At 41.3% G+C, this 21,565-nt stretch overlaps 1 protein-coding gene across 5 annotated transcripts in view; it reads left to right on the top strand.

Annotated features, from left to right (window-relative positions):
* Positions 1-743: 743 nt before the first annotated feature.
* Positions 744-21,565, top strand: part of AGMO (alkylglycerol monooxygenase) — a 384,446-nt gene continuing 363,624 nt past the window's right edge. For all 5 annotated transcript variants that reach the window (XM_036758949.1, XM_036758948.1, XM_036758946.1 and 2 more), the window contains exons 1-2: positions 744-1,122; positions 4,512-4,642. In XM_036758949.1, the coding sequence (XP_036614844.1) occupies positions 997-1,122; positions 4,512-4,642 (257 nt within the window). In that variant the 5' untranslated portion in view covers positions 744-996. The remainder of the gene's footprint in view (positions 1,123-4,511; positions 4,643-21,565) is intronic.

Genomic DNA, 21,565 nt, shown 5'->3' with positions numbered 1-21,565 from the left:
TCTTTTTACAGTATTTGATACCATGTCAAGTTCTGAAAAGGATTCTGGGAGGCACTGCCAGCATTTTCCAGATAATTTTTAGCACTAAAATTGAACTTTCCAGAATTTCCTGCTTCAGGCTCAGGTCAGGAGCACTGGGATTCACCTCCTTGGGCCAGTTTCCTCTTTCTTCTGTCTTGGGGCAGAGTTGGGGCCATGCAAGGTGGCCCATAGACCACCTCAGAAGCTTAGTCTGGGCCTCCTGGAGAAGGAAAGCAGCCACATGGCTCTGAGCAAAATCTTGGCAGCCTCAGCAACCAAGAAGCTCCAGGCCCTGGGCCAGCAGGAACCGAGACAGTGTGCATGGCCAAGATTCCAGGGAGCCAGGACTCCTGTGGGCAGCAGCAGCCAGTCACCCAAATGGCTTTGATGAAATCCAGAAGTCCCAGTCTTCAGGGCCAGTAATATACTGGCAGTCCAATGCTCTCAGCTTAGCAAATACTGGCCTTTTAATGGAAAAAAGAATGAGCCAGTGAGAGAAAGAAAAGACATGACCTGCCCCCACCTCACCCCATACACAACAGCTGCTCTGTCCCTTTAGGATGTGCATGCCTGGGGGAGGATGGGGAGCAAAGGCCTGAGTAGAGCTGGTGAGTGGCAGGGAGAGATGGCCAATCCTCATGGGATCAGACACATTTGCTTCCACCCACTTTTTCCCAGTGAACTTTCACCTGTGTTATCTTTCCCCACCCCCTGGCCTACTTCTCTAGGGGAGTATAGAATTTCTGTTTCTTTTTGCAGACATCAGCAGCTACAGCTACATAAGAACTTCCTTGGTCTTCTATAGAAAAACCCACCTCAGCATTTGGTTTCCTTCATCACTGGTGGACTTGCACTGTCTCGTCACTTGCCCTGGCCTCCCACACAGCGCCTAGTCTTGGCTCACCCACCAACAGTTATCTTTGGGTCATTGGCCATCATCCTCTCTCTCTAGCTCCTGAAACATCCAGGGCTCAGATGTCGACCCCAGAGGCCCCCAAGGACGTTTCTCTCTCCCAAGGCATCCGCATGATGTTTTATGTCCTGAAGCCCGATGAGACCTCCTTTTCCAGCTTGGAAGAAGTGCCTGATTATGTGAAACAGGTAAGATCTGGGAGCACAGGAGCACAGGAGCACAGCACAGACTTTCTTCCTAGTGGAGAGAAACACAGAGAAGCACAGAATTACAGAGACAGAATGGAGAGAGAGAGAGAGAGAGAGAGAGAGAGAGAGAGAGAGAGAGAGTGAGAGAGAGAGACAGAGAGAGAGAGAGAGAGAGAGACAGAGAGATAGAGAGACAGAGAGAGAGAGACAGAGAGACAGAGAGAGAGAGACAGAGAGACAGAGAGAGAGAGAGAGAGAGAGAGAGAGAGAGAGAGAGAGAGAGAGACAGAGACAGAGACAGAGAGAGTGAGTGAGAGAGAGACAGAGAACAATCCACCTTCTGCCAGCAAGATGTTTTTATTGTTAAACAACAGTAACACTACCATATTGTGGTCACTGCAGTAGACCTGTGATTTCACTGGACTCCTGGCTGAGGAAGTTCCCTCTTCCAAGGCAGGTTGGCCCTTTCTCTATTACTAGAGTTGTTGAGCGCACTGAGACTTTCAGTGACTTGTGGGATCATTTAGCACTTGAACCCAGACACTTGGGAAGAAGCTTGAAATATAGTAAGGAAAGAACCATCTTTGGATCTTGTCTCCAGCACTTACTGGCCACATGACTATGAGCAAGTCCCTTTTGTTCTCTAACCCTTAGTTTCTCTCTTTTGTTAAAATAGCTTATGCGTATTTTGCAGAGTTGTGGTGAGATCAAAGGAGAGGAGATAAAGTTTGGAAAGCAAACTTTAAAGTGCTCTGTGAATGTCGGCTTTTATGGTCGTTAAAGATTAACCAAACAATGCAACTTCATTAAGTATCCTCTATGTACCAGACACTTTTCTAGGCCTTAAAGATTTGAGAACAGTAGCAAAACATGGCCTGCCTTTCAAGATTTTATATTCTATCGGTGGATATAAATTGTTATTCTCTCAATGGAAACCAGATGGGTACAGGGTGATTTTAGAGGGATGTGCTAGTTGGTGATGGGGCAACTCAAGAAAGACTTCAGGGAGAAGCAAGGATTCAAAGTGATGGAGATGAGGAGTGACAATGTTCTATCCCTGGGGTCAGCTAAGCAAAGGCACATGGATGGAGGACGGGATGCTATGGAGTAGGAATAACAACACCAGCAACTTACAGTTGTGTATCTCTTTAGGATTTGAAAAGCACTTTATAAATATCATCTCATTTGATCCTCACAACAACCCTGGGAGGTTGGTGCTATTATTGTCTCCCATTTTACAGATGAGTAAACTGAGGTAAACCAACATTAAATGAATTACCTGGGATCATAAAGCTAGTGAATATCTAATGGCAGGATTTGAAGTTAGGCCCAGCACTCTATCACTATGGGTGCCCCCTAGCTGCCAGGGAGGGATCTTGGAATTGGGAAAAATCAGGGTTCAATTCCTGCCTATGGTGATTATTAGCCATGTGGCGATGGACAATCATGAGCTTAAGAAACTTCATCTATAAAAGGGTAGTGGTGGTGATAATACCTAAATTACTTCACACAAGGCTCAAATGTGAGAATTTAGTCTACATTGGAAATTTTTAAAGGCCATATCAGTGCCATTTATTATCCTTATAATCATAACTTTCTAAGACCAGTTGGCCAATTTGTGATGACTCTAGCCTGTACAATCGAAGGTTCTTCTCTTATATTTGAATTATTTTTTATTTTTGCTCCCAGATATGATGGAATTTAAGAAATATCCTAATCCCTGCTAGCTTTCCTGCTTTGTCACTATGAAGTCTGCACCAAAGGACCCCAGATCCAGTGTACTTGGCTTTCAATCTATAGGAATGGTCTAGAGAGATGCTTGCCCCTATCCTCTGGTGGAAGCCGGATGCCTGTATTATGACTGTGTCCACCAGTTGAGTGTATGTTGTTCTCTCCCAGGCTGACCTGAGACCAAGTTTTCTCTGAAATTCCTCACTATTCAAAACCACTTTTCAATCCCGGGGTCTGGCGAAGAATTGAAGTGGAAACAACCAGAATTAGAATCCGGCATATCAAAGCTCCACACCCTCACTGACTTGTTCTTGTGGCGTTTACTAGCTCCGGCCAGAAATAGACAAAAACATGACGGGAGATAAAATGTTCTTCAGAGCCGGGTTTGGAAAAGTTCAGAACAGCTGACCTGTTTCCAAGTGTTTGGATGCTTTGGAAAATGGAGCCCACATTAAAAACCCCTTTCTGGATTGCCTGCTACTAAGCTTCTTTCTAATGTGAGAAAGGAAAAATTGAATTTTTCATATAAACAAAAGCCTAGATCTATTAACAATTATTCTCCAGAAACACTTTCTCTTAGTTACAAGAAAATAACTCACATTCACATGCTACTTTGTCTGCAAAACACTTTTCTCACACGTCTCCTACAAGATAGGTAGTGCAAATACTAGCCCCTCCTTCTGCTGTCATTTTCTGAATGGGAAAACTGAGGACCTAAGAGACCAGATGCCCCACTCAGGTAGGAAATAGCTGCAGAAGATGTCACACCATCGCTCCTCACTCAAATTCCACATCTCTCTCCCTTGACTATTAACCATGCCTAAGATGGAGCTTAATGAAATGGAGCCTGACCAAGAAAAGGATATTTCAATAAAGATATTTCCTTAAATATGACTTGCTGGAAAACTGCTAAAAATGTGTTTTTCCACTTAATTTTAAAAGTTGATGATTGAAGTGACTACACCCACCAGTTAAAAGACTTGCCTCCTATGGACTTGATTGGCTTTATTTAGGTCGCAAAGTCTCAGAATTGGGACTTTATAGGCCATCTTGACTAACCTTTAACTCAGAAGGGACACCACCCCCTCCCCAACCCACAAGTGTCTCACCAGATCTGAATAATATTCATTCTATAATACCTTGATTTGCTTGTCTTTTAGACCCAATCTGGAATCTTCTGTTTTAGAACCGTAATAAAACATTGACTGGCAGCATGATACAGTAGCACCAGCTTTGGAGCCTGGAAGACTTGAGTTCAAATCTCACCGCTGACATATCCTATTCTTGTGACCCTGGGCAAGTCTCCTAATCTCTCACTAGTCCAGGAAACGCACTAAGGCTAAACATTGCAGAAGAGATACTTCTCTTCCTTGGCAGAGGGGATATCCTCACCAGATAGCCTTCACCCAAGGAATGATAAGCACAATCTTCCCAATGGATAAAGGGCCTTATTGTCTTTTTTTCCCTCAATGTGGATCTCTTTTCCCCCAAACTCAACAGGACAACTTGGGCAGACCCCTACCCCGTATTCCTTGGGCTCCTTTTCTCCAATGAGCAGAAGAATGTTGCGTTAATGAGATGAATAATCGGGAAGCTCAACAGTTCCACATGTGTTGTTTGCTGTGCGTAAATGTCCTTTCTGGGAATTTCCTTTGTAGGCGACACCATTTTTCATTTCCTTGATGCTGCTCGAGTTGGTCCTCAGCTGGATCCTCAAAGGGAAGCTAGCAGGAAGAGTGGATGATGCTTTAACCTCCATCTCGGCAGGTGTCCTGTCTCGGCTTCCAACGTGAGTGAGCCCCTCTAGTTATAGTGAATGAATGCACCTGAATACTCCCAAAACAGAGAAAATGTTTTATTATATTCAGACAATGTCTATGTTACAGCTATTATGTGGAAAAGTCTGCTATGTCCTAATCTAGAAAATCCATCTGTCTGTGGTGAATTCAGTTAGGTCACCTGGGGTATTCAGAAATTCAGTCTGGTTCTACTTTCCCCTTCCTTCCCCCTAACCACTGCTCCCACACATGGAACCTTCCATCAGAATACAGGCCAAAAAAAAGGTAAAGCTAAGCAAGCAGTGACTGCATCTGACAGAGCATTCTGTATCCATAGAACCCCGTCTGCAACCTGAAGGTAGAAAGAGATTGTCTTTCCTGTTGTTTGTTCTGTGAGGCCAACACTAGGAATTAGAATTAATCATACCGTCTTCATTTCAGCAGCATTTCCCTTTCTATTGTGTGCTCCTGGTTCTTCTTACTTTGTCCTGGCTTTATTATATTTCTAGACCTAGATTTGGAAGATACCTCAGAAGGCACTTAGTCTAAACCCCTCCATTTATACAAGGCTCATCAAGTTTTTCTGAATTCTTCATAATTCTTGTTCCTTGCTTTGAATTATATTGTGTTATATTATGGTATGTTATGTTGTTGGGTTGCGTCGTGTCATTTCATATTGTGTGCCACAATATTACGTTATATTCGTTATGTTATATTACATTATGTACATATGTTACATAATATATTAATATTCTATTAATAGTCTATTCTATTCTATTCTATTTTATTCTATTCTATCCTATGCTAGGCATGGTAGGGGGAAGGGGAGTGCTAAAGGTAAAAACGTATCTCTGACTTCAAAGAACTTCCATCTGTTGGAGGAAACAAGATATTCACGGAAAGCTGAATACAAAACAGTAAGCTCTAAATAGGAAGGGACAATTGTGAGGGTATGGGAATGATCGGGTGATAACAAAGAGACTTCAAGAGAAAGCTGTATGTGAGATGAACCCTGAAAGGGGAATCTGGTCCTCCAGACAGTAGAGGTGAGGAAGGCATATTCTAGGCTTGGGCAGCAGTCTGTACAAAGGTAGAAAATGGAAAACTACGTATGGGGAACAGCAAAAGACAGCTTGGGGTGGAATGTCAGGTGTATTGTTGTTGTCGTTCACTTGTGTCCAACCTCCATGACTCCATTTGGGATTTTCTTGGCAAAAGTTCTGGAGAGATTTGCCATTTCTTTTTCCAGCTCATTTTACAGTTGAGCAAACTGAGGCAAATGGGGTATGTGACTTGCCCACGTCACTCAATCAGTAAGTGTCCGAGGTCAGTAATATTAGCAGAAGGAAACTGAAATAAGACTGGAAAGAAAGGTTGGAAAGGACAGCAAAGGTCTTCAAAAGCAAATTCCATTTTCTAGTTAACCTTTGGGACTTCTTAGGTGGCATACAGCAGCAGCAGGTCACAAGTGGATACTAGTCAGGCAGTCTGTTGTACTTCAATAAAGGGAAATTTGTTTCAATTAGCACACTTTTTTCCAACATCATTATAAATAAAAACAGATTTTTGTCCATTGTAAAGGATGGAGTTTGCTGGCCTTCTGGTAGCTTCCTTATTTAACTAATTATTTTCACTAAGTGTTAAGCTGTGTTTCCTTCCTACTTAAGGACCAAAGGTGATGTCAGTGTCTCCTGGGACAGAGCACCATGGCCACACCCTTGTTACAGCTCTGGGTGTGTGTGTGTGTGTGTGTGTGTGTGTGTGTGTGTGTGTGTGGTGTAATTAGGATGTGCAGGATGAGAGGGCTCCCCTGGGTATCCGAATCCACCCAGCAGAGAACATGGGTGAGGAGGAGCTACTGAGGGGCTTGTGGTTTGTGTCTTAGGCTTCCCACCCAGTGTTTCTCACTGTACTCTGAGGGCTTGTCTTTTTGCATTTCTCAGGGCTTTGGAATGTTTTTGTGATCCACCCACAAAAGGAGGGGTGGATTCCTTTTTTTTTGCCTTTTATGAAATAGAAATTTAAGGGTTGTAGAAAAAAGTAAAATCTCAAACTCGTGTAAATCATAAAGTGGCCAAAGCCCTGGATTTGGACACAGGAGGCTTGACTTTAAGAACTCTGCCACTTACTGTGCTGTGAGTTGAAGCTCTCTGGGCCTCAGCTTCCTCATCTGATAAATGGAGAACGCAATTCCTTTGCTACTGACCTCCTGAGTCGTTACGAGGAACAGGTGAGATAACATCTATAAAGCGTTTGGCAAGCCAGAAAAACCCGAGTCTATAAATGTCAGCAATTAGTAGGTGTTGTTGAGAAGAAATCCTTTTTAAAAAGAAAAAAAATCAAAAATATTTTCTTCTCTAACTTATGCCCAGATGCTTGCCTGTGGCAGTCAGAAGCCAAGCAATTCATTACCTCAAGAATTGATACTTTTGCTCCCAGCTGGCTCAGAATCTGACTTCATCACACTATGGCCTCTCTTCTTCCTCGAATCTCTCCCAGACAGAAGCACCCAGTACCTTGGAAATCCTCAAGGGGGATATCAATTGAGTTATAAAAAATTACTTGGTGGCCAGTTTCACTTTAATATTTCTGAGGAAGTTAAGTGTGTTCACTAGCCTCAGTGAATTTACTTCATTAAAATTGGGCACTGGTTGGATGATAAAGATAATTTTCCAGTGGAGAGAGATTCTAGAGTTGTAGTTGTGGATCATGTTCTCTCTTCTTTGTGACTGAAATTAAAAAGTCATGGTTAATAGGAAGTGATTTTTTTAAAAAAATCATATATTTCACTGATACTTTTTAAAAATACCACATTACTTTCTGAAACCATTTCCCATCCCTATCCTTAAATTGAACCTTCCCTTGTGTCAAAGAGAAATAGTTAAGCTAATACACTGGGTAGGCTGACCAAAAATCTCACAATGTATGTATCATTCTGCCCCAGTTGTCCTCTTCCATTCTATCTAGTGGAGATCTGTTTCATTACTTGCTTTCTAGAAGTGTGACTGCTTATTCACTTAAAGTTTGCATCATGTGATTATTTCTTTTACAATGTTATAGACATTCTATAACTCATTCTTTGGGTCCTGCTTGTTTCAACCAGCATTCATTTATACTAGCCTCATATTTCTTAGAATTTTCCATGCCTGTATTTCTTATTAAACAATGATATCCAGTTTCATTGTCATGCTGCATTGTTTTTTACCTATTCTGTAATCACAGGGCATGAAGTTTGTCTCTATTTCTTTCATAGCAAGGGACTCTATTTCAGCATTTCTTTCTTTTGAAGGATACCTAAAGCCTTTTAAGATTTCAACCAATTTCCCATCACTCTTTAAGTACTCTGCCTTCCAGCCACACAGGCTTACTCCCCCTGCCACCCCACATTTCATTCTACACTCTTTTCACAGGCTTTACTCCATGCCTGGAATTTATTCCCTCCTTGATGTAGTCTCTAAGAAGGCCTAGCTTCCTTCAGTAAAAATGGCTAATATTTGTAGAACACTTAAAATTTTGTAAGCCACTTTACAAATGTGATGCCACCTGTTTCTCTCAACAAGCCAGTAAGGTAGGAACTATTAGAATCCCCATTTTACAGATAAGGAAACTGAGGCTGAAAGGTTGACTGATTTGCCCAATACTACACAACTAGTACGTAAAACAGGGTTTGAATGATGGTCTTCCTGTCTCCAAGTCCAGAACAATTTCCACTGAACCACCTAGTAGCCTGAAAAGCCTACTCTTGGAAGTCTGTCCTGTTAACACTCTCTCTCTCCCTTCTCCGATAATGTTGTATTTACTTATCTGTGGAAGGGCAGCATTTCATAATAGATAGAGGTCTGATTGCAAAATCGAGAAGACCTGACTTTGAATTTTGCCTCTGACAAATACTGGTGGCATGATCACAGAAATTAGCCACAACATTTCAATGACTCTTAATATGATAGGTTACAGAGCAGATGTGGATAAAATTGCAGTTCTGAAAAAATAAACGAAATGTTTGTGATAATAGCAATATCTAGCATTTATCTAGCACTTTAAAGTTTGCAAAGTGTTGGACATATGTTCACTCATTTGTTCCTCACAACAACCATGAGAAGTAGGTGAGACTATCATCTCCATTTTAGAGATGAAGAAACTGAGTCTGAGAGAAGTTAATTGAATTGCTCACACAGCTAGTAAGTGTTTGAGGCAGGATTTGAACTCAAGACTTCCTGACTCCCAGTTACTAACTCTATCTACTGTATCACATAGCTAACTGTCTGTAGAGAAGATGGGCTTAGAGAGATTGTTTTTCATTTTGTCTCAGTATCCACAGTGTTTGGAACAGGGAAAAGGTTGACTGTCTTGGCCACCCTTCTCTGGATGTTTTCCCCTTCACTCTCCCCTGTTCTCAGACATAGGCCAATTTACCAGTGTCCCTCCTCAAGTGTGGCTCACACGATGGAGAAACTGATCCCACTGTTGGTGTGTGTCTCCAGGGTCAAGGACAGCAGGTGGCTGGTGTTGCCTGGAGCCTGGTATCTGCCTTAAACTTGGAACATTTCACTGAATTCATCATAATTTTTAATATTAAATGACTAAGAAATACTTGCTGAGGGCAATATATTTTATGCTAATTCTTCTGTAAAAAGTTATTTGGCCCTCAGACAAATGTAAGCTCTTTGAGGTCAGGGACCAATTTGTTTCTTTCTTTATGTCCTTATCCCAGAGCCAGCTTGTAGTAGGTGGCTTAATAAATGTTTGATGAATAATGAATGTATAATAAATACATAGCTAATTGGGTTGCCACAGAGCCAAAAGTTAGGGTTGGGTTAATGCCAAGATATTTAGCATGAAGTTGCCATGACACCTCTGGAATTGTATAAGACCAAGCATCTCTTTCTACAAGAGGAAGGGAGTAGCCCTGGCATCTCAGGCAACTGGAGGAAATAGTGCCTGTCATGTAGCACTCACAGCTGATTGTCAACCAATCAATAAGTGGGCATTCATGAAACAGTTTCTAAGTGCCAGGCTGTGCACTGGTTCTTCTAGGGATACAAAAATGAAAGTGTCTATATATTTTATCTACATATAGAGTATATATATCTATCTATCTATATCTATATCTATATCTGTATCTGTATCTATATCTATATCTGTATCTATATCTATATCTATCTATCTATCTATCTATATGTACAATCAGAGACAATAGCCATAACTTTTCAGTGATGCCTAATGTTATAAGTTACAGAGGAGTTGTAGATAAAATCACACATCTGAAATGAGAAAAAAAGTTTGTAATAATAGCAATATCCAGCATTTGGATAAGATGATAAGGTTTCCAAAGTGTTGCATGTGTATGAATACACATGTGTGTAATACACACAATACATATATGCACATATACCCCTATACACATATATGTATAATGAGAGAGAGAGAGAGAGAGAGAGAGAGAGAGAGAGAGAGAGAGAGAGAGAGAGAGACAGAGCTCCTCAAAAGCAAAGGCAGGGGCAGTGGCTGCTCTTTTCCCGCAGTCCTCTGTGGTGGGAAGCAGAGAGTCTTGATCCCTTGAATTCCCTGAACAGGTATATTGGAAAACGAAGGACAAGCAAACAAACAGGTTCTAGCCGGGCTTCTTGGCTGCTGCTGCTGCTCAGATTTCCCTTCTCCTCAGTTCCCCTTCAGCAAGAAAAGATCAGGGAAACTCGACAGAAACTGTTCCAACAGTATTCCAGCCGAATGCACAACATCAGGGGAAATGGGAGTGCAAATCATTAACAGCTGAGGGTTAGATTAACACACTATGGATCGCATCCTCTCCTGGGGACTCATTTTCATGTTCTCCAGGAGCCACTGAGGCTGGCCATTTCCTTAAGGCCTCCAGTTCCTGCACGGAAAATCCGGCAGGAAGATCGGGCAGATCCTTCTTTGTGGAAAAGGCGTACATATCTGCATGAGGCCGGGTAGATTGAAGGGGAAGTGTAGTGGTAACTATCCAACTGAGTCTGTGGGCAGACTTTTTCCACTTCACAATCTCTGCATTGGAAAATCTGCCGAGGGCAGACTTGAGGAAAAGCCTACTGGACTGGGGGAAATCAGTTTCAATGTCAGGTCAAGGTCATAGGTTCCCAAATGGAGGTCAGCAGCTCAGGATAGAAGAGGACATTTAAATCTGGTCAAGGCTCTGTCATGTTTTCTAGCCCGTCTCTCTGACAGTGGTTTATCAGAGAAGGAAAGAACAAGTCGAGCTGCATGGCAGCCTGGATTCTGGAGGCAGGCAGGCAGGGAGACAGCTGCCGGCTTGTCCCAGCCACTCTCGGAGAGCCGAGACTTCGCTGTCTTTGCGGAAATTTCTGTTTGCTGGCGTTAAGCACAGCACATTATAGGCAGGTATTTCTGCAATCAATCGTTTCCTGTGCACACATGCTCACTGAACACTTAATTCAATAAAAAGTTACAGGGATAGGAGAAAAAGAAGTTAGGTTGTTCTGTTTTAGAATCAAAATATAGTAATTACTAATAAAACCTTAAACAGTTGGTCATTTCAGAATGAACCACGGGGAAATATGACATCTTTTCCTTTGTATTAAAAGAACGACTTTCGGAGAGCCCTCTTTCAGAGTCCTGGGCCCCTCTGTTGTGACTTCCTTGAAATGTTTCTGTTTTTGTGAACTTTCTTCTCCCTAGAGAAGTTTTATACCAGATATAAATATCTGCATTGGTTCACATTTTCTTAGGCATTCCTTATTCTTTGGAAATAACAGATTATAAATCAATCAGGAATTTAGTTCAGGTATGATCTAAACAGGAATATTTACAAACGAGCTAGCATGCTGTGCCTCTTTTGTGAATGGGTGGTGGCTGAAGTCTGTTGCCAGGTCCACAGCTTACCACCCAGCCTTGTGTTCTGACTCTGCCGGCCATTTTGGTGACAGGGCTTCCCATTTCTTAGTAAGAGAATTCCGTTTATCAACGTTTTTGTTTGTTTTGGAGGTGAAAGGATAGAGGATAAGGTGAAGAAATTAATTTGCTTAGAAATGTTTTTGACTACAGCCAAATCCCTCCCCCCGCCCCCGCAAAAAAGCCCACAACAAAGCCCCAAAATAAAACACACAGAAAAAGAAAAAAAATGAGGACTAGAATTTTAACGTTCTATATTTAGCATAGAAGTAATAACAGGGCTGTCAAGAATGATTCTCTGGTGAGGAATACTCATCATTTGGACCGACGATTTAATAAGTGCGTGTTAATTTAACAAGAAGCAGTAAATGTTTCATCCAATAGATTTGTTGTTTATTCCAATAACCAAGAGATTACAATCAACTCACTGGTAGGAGAAAAAAGTGGGGAAAAAACCTCAGCGTTCTTAGTCATTGCATTTCAAAGGAAACCTTAGTCTACTTTGTTATGTCCTTATTTTTGCAATCTTAAAAATATTATTTTTCATAATTAATAACTAATAAGTCCGGAAATTATTATGATCCTTTACTTTTCAAACAACTTTTAGACAAATTATCAAGCACATTCAGTGTATTAAGCTCAAAATATTTGTATATTCTGTTTTTATAATAATTTTCCAAATTAAAAAAGCTACATAATTTATTTTCTTCATATACCTATTATTTTTGCAAAAAAAAAAGATTTTTTAAAAATCTATGTTCTTTCATGATTTGGGGAAATTAAATTAGACTGATTGAATGTTTTGATTTTCCTAAATGTGATACCACCGCACTTCCACTCTGCATTGTCTCAGGGTGAGCCACATAGCCCCTGAAAGGCTCAGCATCATTGGGTTCATATTAAGTAAAAATCTGTATTCCACTAGATGGAGCAAAGCAGCAGGAATTTTTGCAGAGAGGAATATCTGTCTTCAGGGTCAGCATAAGTTTGTTTGGAAATGTGTCTATATAGCTAGATAGCTAGTATGTGTGGGTATGTGTATATATATGTATATATACATATATACACACACATATATATGTATATATACATATATATACACATATATGCATATATAGTACGTATATATGAGTGTATATATGTGTGTATACATATGCATATATGCATATACACATTCATACGTGTATATATGTGTGTGTATGTATATATAGGTATATACATATATATGTGTATGTGTGTATATATGTGTATATATATGTGTGTATGTATGTGTGTATGTATGTGTGTGTATATATGTGTGTGTGTGTGTATATATATATATATATGTTTTTTTTCCACCCTTGGAGAAGAAGAAAGAATAATGCACAGCACCAGCCATTACAACATGGTATGTTTTCACTGGAGATATGGTTGGTTGGTTTTTATTTTCCAGTTTCTGACACAGATCATTACAAATGAAAATGAGTCTAACTTTTTTCCCCTTTCTCTTCTTTTACATGGTCAGGCCTAATTAGTGCTTAGATAACCAAACATTAAATTTAAAAATCATTTGTTTAGTTTTGAGGTGTGGGTTCCTTGATTCATCCTTCTTACCCTAGCCTCCTCCCCTCCTCCAAACCAACCCCACCCCCCCAAAAAGAAACAAAGAAAGCAAGGCAAACAAATAAAAATATGACAGGGTCTACATGCCAGCGAATTTCTAGAATAATCTCATCCGGAGCCCAATGACTTAGACTCACTGACTTTTCATGAAGTTTATAGAGAGAAGGTTTAAACGTCTTTGAATCCTAGAATGTGCTTTGCAGAACGATGACTTCCAGCAGAGATTTAAGCAGGGCTGAGGGAACAAGGCTATGCAGGAGATACCAAAGTGAGATTGTGCACAACAGAACTTTCAATACTTTATTACTGTTGAAAAAACATAATTTAGCTGCTAGTCAGCAGTTAAAATAGGAAAATACCAGACTGCTCTTCCTCCAACCTGGCTTCTCTTCTCCACTCCACCTACACCCACATAAAAAGAGGGAATGTTTGGTTTCATTGACATGGGCACAATTTCCGGTCCTTGTCCTTGGAGCAAAGAGTTCTAGACCTGGCTCAGAGTTCAATTTCACAGACGGAAAGACTAATGATGAAGTAAGAGCAGCAATAATGATGTTTACATTGCACTTCAAGGTTTCCAAAGAACTTCAAATATTCAGTCTTATTCTCACAACAATCCTGGGAAGCAGGTGCTGTCGGTCTCCTGATTTTACAGATGAGGAAACTGAGTCATGTAATGTTTAAGTAACTTCACCAGGGTCATGCAGCTAGAACATGTCTGAGATGGGATTTGAACTCCAGGTCCAATGTTCTATCCAGCTGGGCTACCTAGCTGCTTCTAGTTAGGGAATAGGGACATTGAAACCGAGTTGGCTGTGAAATTGTCAATGTTAAAATTGTATCTTGTTATCAATTTATCTTAACACTGCATCTTCCTTGTCTTCCAGTTGGGAGAGAGATAATGTGTTTCGAAAGCAGCCCATAGTATCTGGCCAATTCCTGCCAGTAATTAACAATTCATTGACAGGTCCTCTTGCTAGTGTAAAGGGAAAAAATATATTTATATAAAGATCATTACATTAAAAAAAAAAAACTTCCTTTGGTTGAAGAAATAAGCATTTGTCTTCTGGCCCTCAACCAGAAAGCAGACTCTTGGGTTATTTCATATTCGGTCTTAAAGCTTTTTGAAGTCATGAGTTTTTACTTTTATTAATATTTTTTTCATCTCCCCTTTGTATCCTGAGTGCCAAGTTTTTGCCTGGCACATAGTAGGTAGTACCTAAGGAATGTGTGTTTGTTAGCTTAAATTAGGAACAAATGGAACTGTCTAAGGAAGGCCTCCCTGCATCTCCATTCAACTTGGCAATATTTCCTTTTGGGTAACCTTGCAGTCCTAAGATTTCAAGCCCTTGGTCCTCTATTCATAGTTAATGACTAAACTGGGGAGGGGATTTGGGAATTAGGTCCCTAATCCCTCACCCTAACCAGCAGGCTGCATCTCTACATAGGAATTTGGGTTGGATGTGTAGTTCAGTGATTGTTTCTGGGAGCTCTTCCCTCCCCCCAGGACGGGTTTTCAGTGTGGAAGTTGAAATTCCAGAAAGCAGAGTCATGTGGGGGTGGGAAGGTGTGGAGGGGAGAGGAAGGAGCTCCGCTTTAGGATTCAGGGTCTGGTGGGAACATTTTGGAAAATGTAGGTGCGATTTCCTGCAATCAAGGACTGGCCAGAGCTTGATAATCATTTCCCAGCTGTGTTGTTCTGGTGAATTGTTTCTAGTCCTGGTGAATTCATGGCTTGGTTTGCATGTTAAAAAGGGGAGGAGACCAGCTCCGTCTTGCTGATAGAACACAGGGAATAGAGGTCCCCCAGCGCCTCCCTGCCTGGCCTCCACCTTGAGGGAAGCTTGGCTTTGTGTGCACGTGTGAAAAAAAAAAAGCTTCGACTGGAGTATGTCAGGAATATTTCTGCTCGATTTGTGTCAACCCTAATAAGTCAGTTGACAGGGTAATAAATTGGGTGTCTGCTCCAGGCCTGGCACCTCTAAAGGAAAGTTAGGGGGATTTAGATCACAAGCAGCTCCACTTTATTTAGCAAATGAATCTTTCTCAGGAGGCCTCCATTCTTTCTCTCTCTCTTCTCCTGTCCCTCTTTTCTTGTCACTCATTTCTCTTCTGCTCTCCCTCTCTCTTCTCTTTTCTTTCTCTCTCTTCTCTTCCTCCCTCTCCTCTCCTCCCCTCTATTCTCTCCTTCCTTTTCCCTCTTCTCCCTATCTCTTCTTCCCCCTTTCTTCTTCCTTCTTTCTTTTCTTTCCCCTCTCTTTTCTCCTCATCTATTCTCTTGCCCTCTCTCCTACCCCTTCCTTAAACTCTTCTCCTTCCCTATCCTCCCTCTTCTTCTCCCCATCTCTTTCTTCTCTTCCTCTCCTCTCTCTTCTATCTTCTTCCCCTTCTCTTCTTCCTTTTCTCTTTTTTCTTCTCCTTTTTTACTCCCTACCTCTTCTTCCCCTTTATACTCTCCCTCACTCTCTTCTCCCTTGCTCTCTTCTCATCCTTTCATTCTCTCATCTCTCCCTTCCTCTCTCTCCCCTCTCCCTTTCTTCTCCCCTCCTCTCTTTCTTCCTCCTTCTTCTATTCCTTCCTCCCTCTCCTCATCTTCTCTGTCTTCCTCTTTTCCCCTTTTCCCCTTTCTTTTCTTCCCTTTCCTCTCTTTTCTCTTCTTCTCTCTCTTTACATTTCTTTTCCCTTTTTTCTCCTCATCTTTTCTTCCCCTCTCTTTTCTCTCCTTCCTTCCCTCTCTTTTCTGCTTCCTTTTCTTTTCTTATTTTTTTCTTGTCATTTCCCTCCCCTATCTCCCCACTTCCTTTTCCCCGTCTCCCCCCCTCCCTTCCTCTCTTCTCCCTTGTTTTGTTCTCATTCTCCTATTCTTCCCTCTTTCTCTCTCCCCCCCTCCTCTTTCCTCCTCCCTCACTCTTCTCTTTCTCCCTTTCTCTCTCTCTTTCCCTCTTCTCTTTTCCCTACTCTCTTTTCCCCTTCCTTTTTTCTCTCTCTTCCCTTTTTCTCTCATCTTTTCCTTTTCCCCCTTTCTTTTCTTCTCATCTCTCCTCTCTATTCTTGTCCTCCCTTCCTGTCTTGTCCCCTTCTCTCACTCTATTTTCATCCTCCCTCTCTCCTTCCTCATCCTCCCACTCTTACTCCCCCTTTTCCCCTTCTTCTCTCCCTTTTCTCCCCCCCACCCTCTATGTCTCTATTTCTGTCATTACAATCATTATATTACAGTACTCACTTCAGTTGCCACTTTTTTATCTGGAAAAAAGCATCAGCATTTTTTGGAAATAACAGTAGCTATAACTCATGCTATTCATAGATGTTTGAGGCTAGCATAGCATTCTCATTATAGAAGGGAAGTGTATTATAACTGTGGTAACCCCTATCTCACACATGAGGAAATTGAGGTTCACAGAGCTTAAGTGACTTGCTCGCAGCCACACTGATAGAAAGTATCCAGGCTGGCATTTGAGGAATTTTCATCTCCCTGACTCTTAGGTCCCTATAACTAGGAAGTCACGATGGTGGAGGTGCTGAGTTCCATGGTAAGACCAGGGTCCAGTGTAATCAGTTAATTTACATTTAGGAGTAATCCCAAGTGATTATGCCCCCCTAAAAGACAGGCTGAGCCCAAAGACCACAGGATCCTGAGGATTTTGAAATGTGAAAGTCTTGATCAAGATCTCCCCACCCTCATCCCTATCTTTTAAATGATATTTCTTTGACATATATTCTGTATTGCTTGATCTATATTTCTCTCAAGCATCCATCTTTCTGTCTGTCTGTGTCTAGCCAATGAACCTTCTCATCTCATCAGAGAAACAAGTGAACATCCTCTTGCTAGAAGATAGTCATTTGGAACACTGCCCTATTGAGCCTGACAGACCAGTAGAAAGTCAGCCGCTAGATATCACCTTATCTGTTCGCCATTAAAAAGCCTTCATTCGTATCCAAGTGCTTTCATTCCCTTCACACATCCTGCGGTCCAACCAAACTGGTGTCGTTTCTGTTCTTCATAAGTGATATTCTTTCCATGACTTCGCATTACCTCCCATACCGGAATGCTCTGTGCTTTCATTTCTGCCTCTTAAAATACCATGTTCCCTTCCAAACTCTGCTAGGTCCCACCTTTCACAAGAACTCCCTCTTCATATCCCTCCAGATACTAGTGTGCACCCCGCATAAACTTGTATTCATTTTATGTACTATTTGGTATGTGCTTATAGTGTGTGCATGTACTCTCTCTTGGCGTTAATGTAAAAACCTCCAAGAATGCAAATGTTTGTATTTTTAAATTTAAAAGTTCATTGCCTAGCACAGTGCCTAGTATACAGTAGATGTCTACTGAATGGTTACTGATATGATTGATGTGGGACATGAGTTATCCTGGCACATGATAGAGTGTTTCCTATGCAGCACCAATATTTGCATCTTTCTTTAAAAAATTATTATTTGTTTCCAAGTTTGGAAGAACCGACAAGAGGGAATTTTATTTTGAGAGGGGTTGTTGGAGTAGGACTGACTGAGAATTAATGCTAGAGAAGGGATAGAAAGCTAGGGCTCCATTCCCATGAATCCTATATTTGGGTGAGAACATACTTCATCAGCTTCAGAGGAAGGACAGGTAGGATCTTCTGGTTCTTATTGGGGTGAAGTCTGCTGCAGAATACAATGAGGTTATCTGGTCTTAAAGTAGCTGAATGAATTCGCCTCATTCTCTCAGTGAATTAATTCAGCTAAAACTAACCAATAACATATCATGCTTCCAATTTTGCTTTTTTTTTGGTTGTTCAGGAGCCAGAGACCATATGAGGGGAAGTGGGGACTTCACAAATCATTTAGGCTGTGGAGGAATCCTCTCTGCCTCTTCCCCCCCACCAGTTATTCATATTTTTATGTGCCTTGTAACTTTATCAGGGGCTCACTTCATACAAATTCCCTGTAGATGACCTTGCCATCAGCCTCTCTGTAGGGGGAACAAAGTTTTTTTCTATATACTTTTTTTTCCTTTGGAGGAATGAAGCCAGATTTCAGGGGGAAAAAGCCAATGAATATCCTATCCCTTTAATTTTTTTTCACATCTGTGGTTATTGGTAAAAGACTGAAGGCTTTGGAGTTGGACTGTGTATTATTGACAAAAGCATTTGGCACCTGGTAGAGATCCAATGATGAATGAGATGAATACCTTGGAATCAGCTCATACACAAAGAAATATCTCTAAGAAGGCAAAACATTGGGCTTAAAAAAGAATAAAGGTTTCTGTCTTTTAGCAAATGGGGTCTGAATTGAGAATTGTTTTCTCATCATATACAATCTCCTAATTGGTCAGGTGTGTGTGTGTGTGTGTGTGTGTGTGTGAGAGAGAGAGAGAGAGAAAGAGAGAGAGAGAGAGAGAGAGAGAGAGAGAGAGAGAGAGAGAGAGAGAGAGAGAGGGTTTTAAATGGAATATGTAGGTAATTCTTGAGTGTGTAATTTTAAAAGGCAAAATGACACATTTATATCTCTCCTCTGAAGCTCTGTCCATTTTTCTGTAATACTTTATGCATAAACAATGCGCCGATGAGTGAAAGCTCATGAGATAATGTGTTTAAATCACTTTGCAAATCTGAGAGTGCAAACCTCAGCCATTTAAACATATATTCCAATATCTTGACACATGCGCCTCATTGTTAAAGCAACCCACCATAACGGGGTCCCTCCCTCCTCATCAATTTCAGGGCAGGACAGCTCTCCCGAGCCTCAGCCCAACTGAAACCCCAGGAGCTTTTCTCATTTGCTTGTGACTCTCTTAGTAAATCTCATATTGGACTTTGAGAAGGAAGCTGCTTGATGGAAGGAATTTGAGAGCATTTCTAAGCACATCATCTCTAATTTAAACTTACTTCGTAAGATGTGGTGAGGTGTAGTCTGGCTCAGCCCTGGGAGCGGTCCCCACTTTTTATGACTTATTCATCACAATGCCTCTGGGAGGTGGGTTAGGGTTGTATTTAACAGATGAGAAAACTCAAGGCATCAAATGGATAAATTCCTTTTTTCTGGGCTTCGACAGGGAAATCAGAAGCAGTGTTAAAGTTAAGACTCCTAAAGATCCAGGCATTTGTTTACCCCCATTCTGGCTCTGACACTTACTAATGATGCAACCACAGACAAGTCACTAATTTCAGAACCTCAGTTTTCTTACCTGTAGAAGGTCACAAAAAGTGGAACATGCAGTTATTCAGCTGTTTTTCAGTTGTGCCTGACCCTCTGTGACTCCATTTAGAGTTTTCTTGGCAAAGATACTGGAGTAGTTTGCCATTTCCTTCTCCAATTCATTTGATGGATGAGGAAACTGAGGTAAACAGGGTTAAGTGACTGGCCCAGGGTCACACAGCTACTAAGTATCTGAAGTCAGATTCGATCTCATGAAGATGAGTCTTCTAGATTTCCAGCCTCAAACTCTACCCACTGTGCCACCTAGCTGCCCATGCAACTAACAGACACCTAACAAGGTTGCTATGTATGAGAGAATGCAAATTTTAAAGACATATACGAATGCCAATTATTTATTATTATTAGGCCAGAAGCAGTGGCTAGCTACTTTAATAGTTAGAATGCCGACCTCAGAGTGGGCGAGATTTGAATTTCATACCTGCCTCTGAAACTCACTAGCTGAGTGAGCCTTGGCAAGTAACCTCTCAATTCCTTACCCATAAAATGGACACAACAAAAGCACCTATCTCCTAGTCTTTTCGTGAGGAACAAATGAGACAATCTTTATAAAATGCTTTGTGAACCTTAAAACACTAGTGCTGCTGCTGCTGCCGCTGCTGCTGCTGCTTCCCATGAAGATGATTAGACAGTATTGCTGGGGGAACTGAAGGGTGAACACAACTAGTATGTCTCACACTTGACTTGAATATCCAGATCGTTTTGGCCCCAAGGCTAGCCCTCTATCTGCTATGCCTCATTACCCTGATCATCTCTCCTAAGGCCTTTCTTTTTTTGCAATGGAAAGATGGAGGGCTCTTGGTAAGCCACAGTCATCAGCTGCTGACCTGTTGAGGGTTCCGATATCGACTTCCAAGGAAAGGAGGTACACAGAAATAGCCTGCCTTGAAATGAGAGAAATGCTCCAAAGAACTGCATATGTCCAGAATGTCACCCTAGTTCTGTACTTCCATAATCAAAACAGAAATGATGCAAAAGAAAATACTGAGAAATCATTGTTTTTCAAAAGGAAGACATGTGCCCATTTCCTGTATTTGACTTTCTGAGTAGGGGACAAGCTTGACGATGAAGAGAGCTGGTGAGAGATTCAAACATTAATGGAGAGAGTTGGTAGCTACACCTTCACTTTTGAGTGAAATGACTTTTCATTGTTCCTGGGCAAGTGTCCAGACTGTGTCAGGGTCCCTCTAGACACTATTGGAGCTCTGTAGGAATACGGTGTGTGCATTGTCTGGAAAGCAAACAAACAGAGGCGTGGGTGGAACTTTGATGTACATGCTAAAATTGACAGAGTATTTATGTTCGCTTCAAATTGTTCTGCACCTTAGAAACAATTGTGTTTAACATCTTTTATTAAAAGTAAAAACAAACAGCCAAGCAAACAAAAACCTCTGCCATGAGGACTGTGCTTGCTACTCCTCTATCTTCCAATCTCATCCAGAGAGCAACAGCCAAGCAGCAGCTTGATGATGTCTTTTTTTTTTGATATACAGATTATTTATACATTTAATATTTTTAGTTTTCAGCATTGATTTCCACAAGAGTTTGAATTACAAATTTTCTCCCCATTTATACCCTTCCTCCACTCTAAGATGGCATATATTCTGGTTGCTCCATTCCCCAGTCAGCCCTCCCTTCTGTCACCCCACTCCCCCCCAATCCCTTTTTCCCTTACTTTCTTGTAGAGCAAGATAGATTTCTTTGCCCCATTGCCTGTGTATCTTATTTCCAAGTGGCACGTAAAAACTTTTTTTTCAACATCTGCTTTTAAAACTTTGAGTTCCAAATTCTCTCCCCTCTTCCCTCCCCACCCACCCACCCTAAGAAGGAAAGCAATTCAACATAGGCCACATGTGTATCATTATGTAAAACCCTTCCACACTACTCATGTTGTGAAAGACCAATTATATTTTGCTCCTTTCTATCCTATCCCCCTTTGTTCAATTTTCTCCCTTGACCCTGTTCCTTTTCAAAAGTGTTTGCTTTTGATTACCTCCTCCCCCATCTGCCTTCCCTTTTATCATCCCCCATTTTTTATGTCCTTCCTCCTTCTTTCCTGTGGGGTAATATACCCAACTGAGTGTGTTTGTTATTCCCTCCTCAGGTCAATTCTGTTGAGAGCAAGATTCACTCATTCCCTCTCACCTGCCCCTTCTTCCCTTCCAATGAACTGCTTTTTCTTGCCACTTTTATGTGAGATAATTTATGCCATTCTATCTCTCCCTTTCTCCCTCTCTCAATATATTCCT

This window comes from Trichosurus vulpecula, chromosome 5, assembly GCF_011100635.1.
Source record: "Trichosurus vulpecula isolate mTriVul1 chromosome 5, mTriVul1.pri, whole genome shotgun sequence".
In the NCBI taxonomy this organism is placed as follows: domain Eukaryota; kingdom Metazoa; phylum Chordata; class Mammalia; order Diprotodontia; family Phalangeridae; genus Trichosurus; species Trichosurus vulpecula.
The sequence above is the reverse complement of the archived record's forward strand: the minus strand, read 5'-3'. Positions and strand labels throughout refer to the sequence as shown.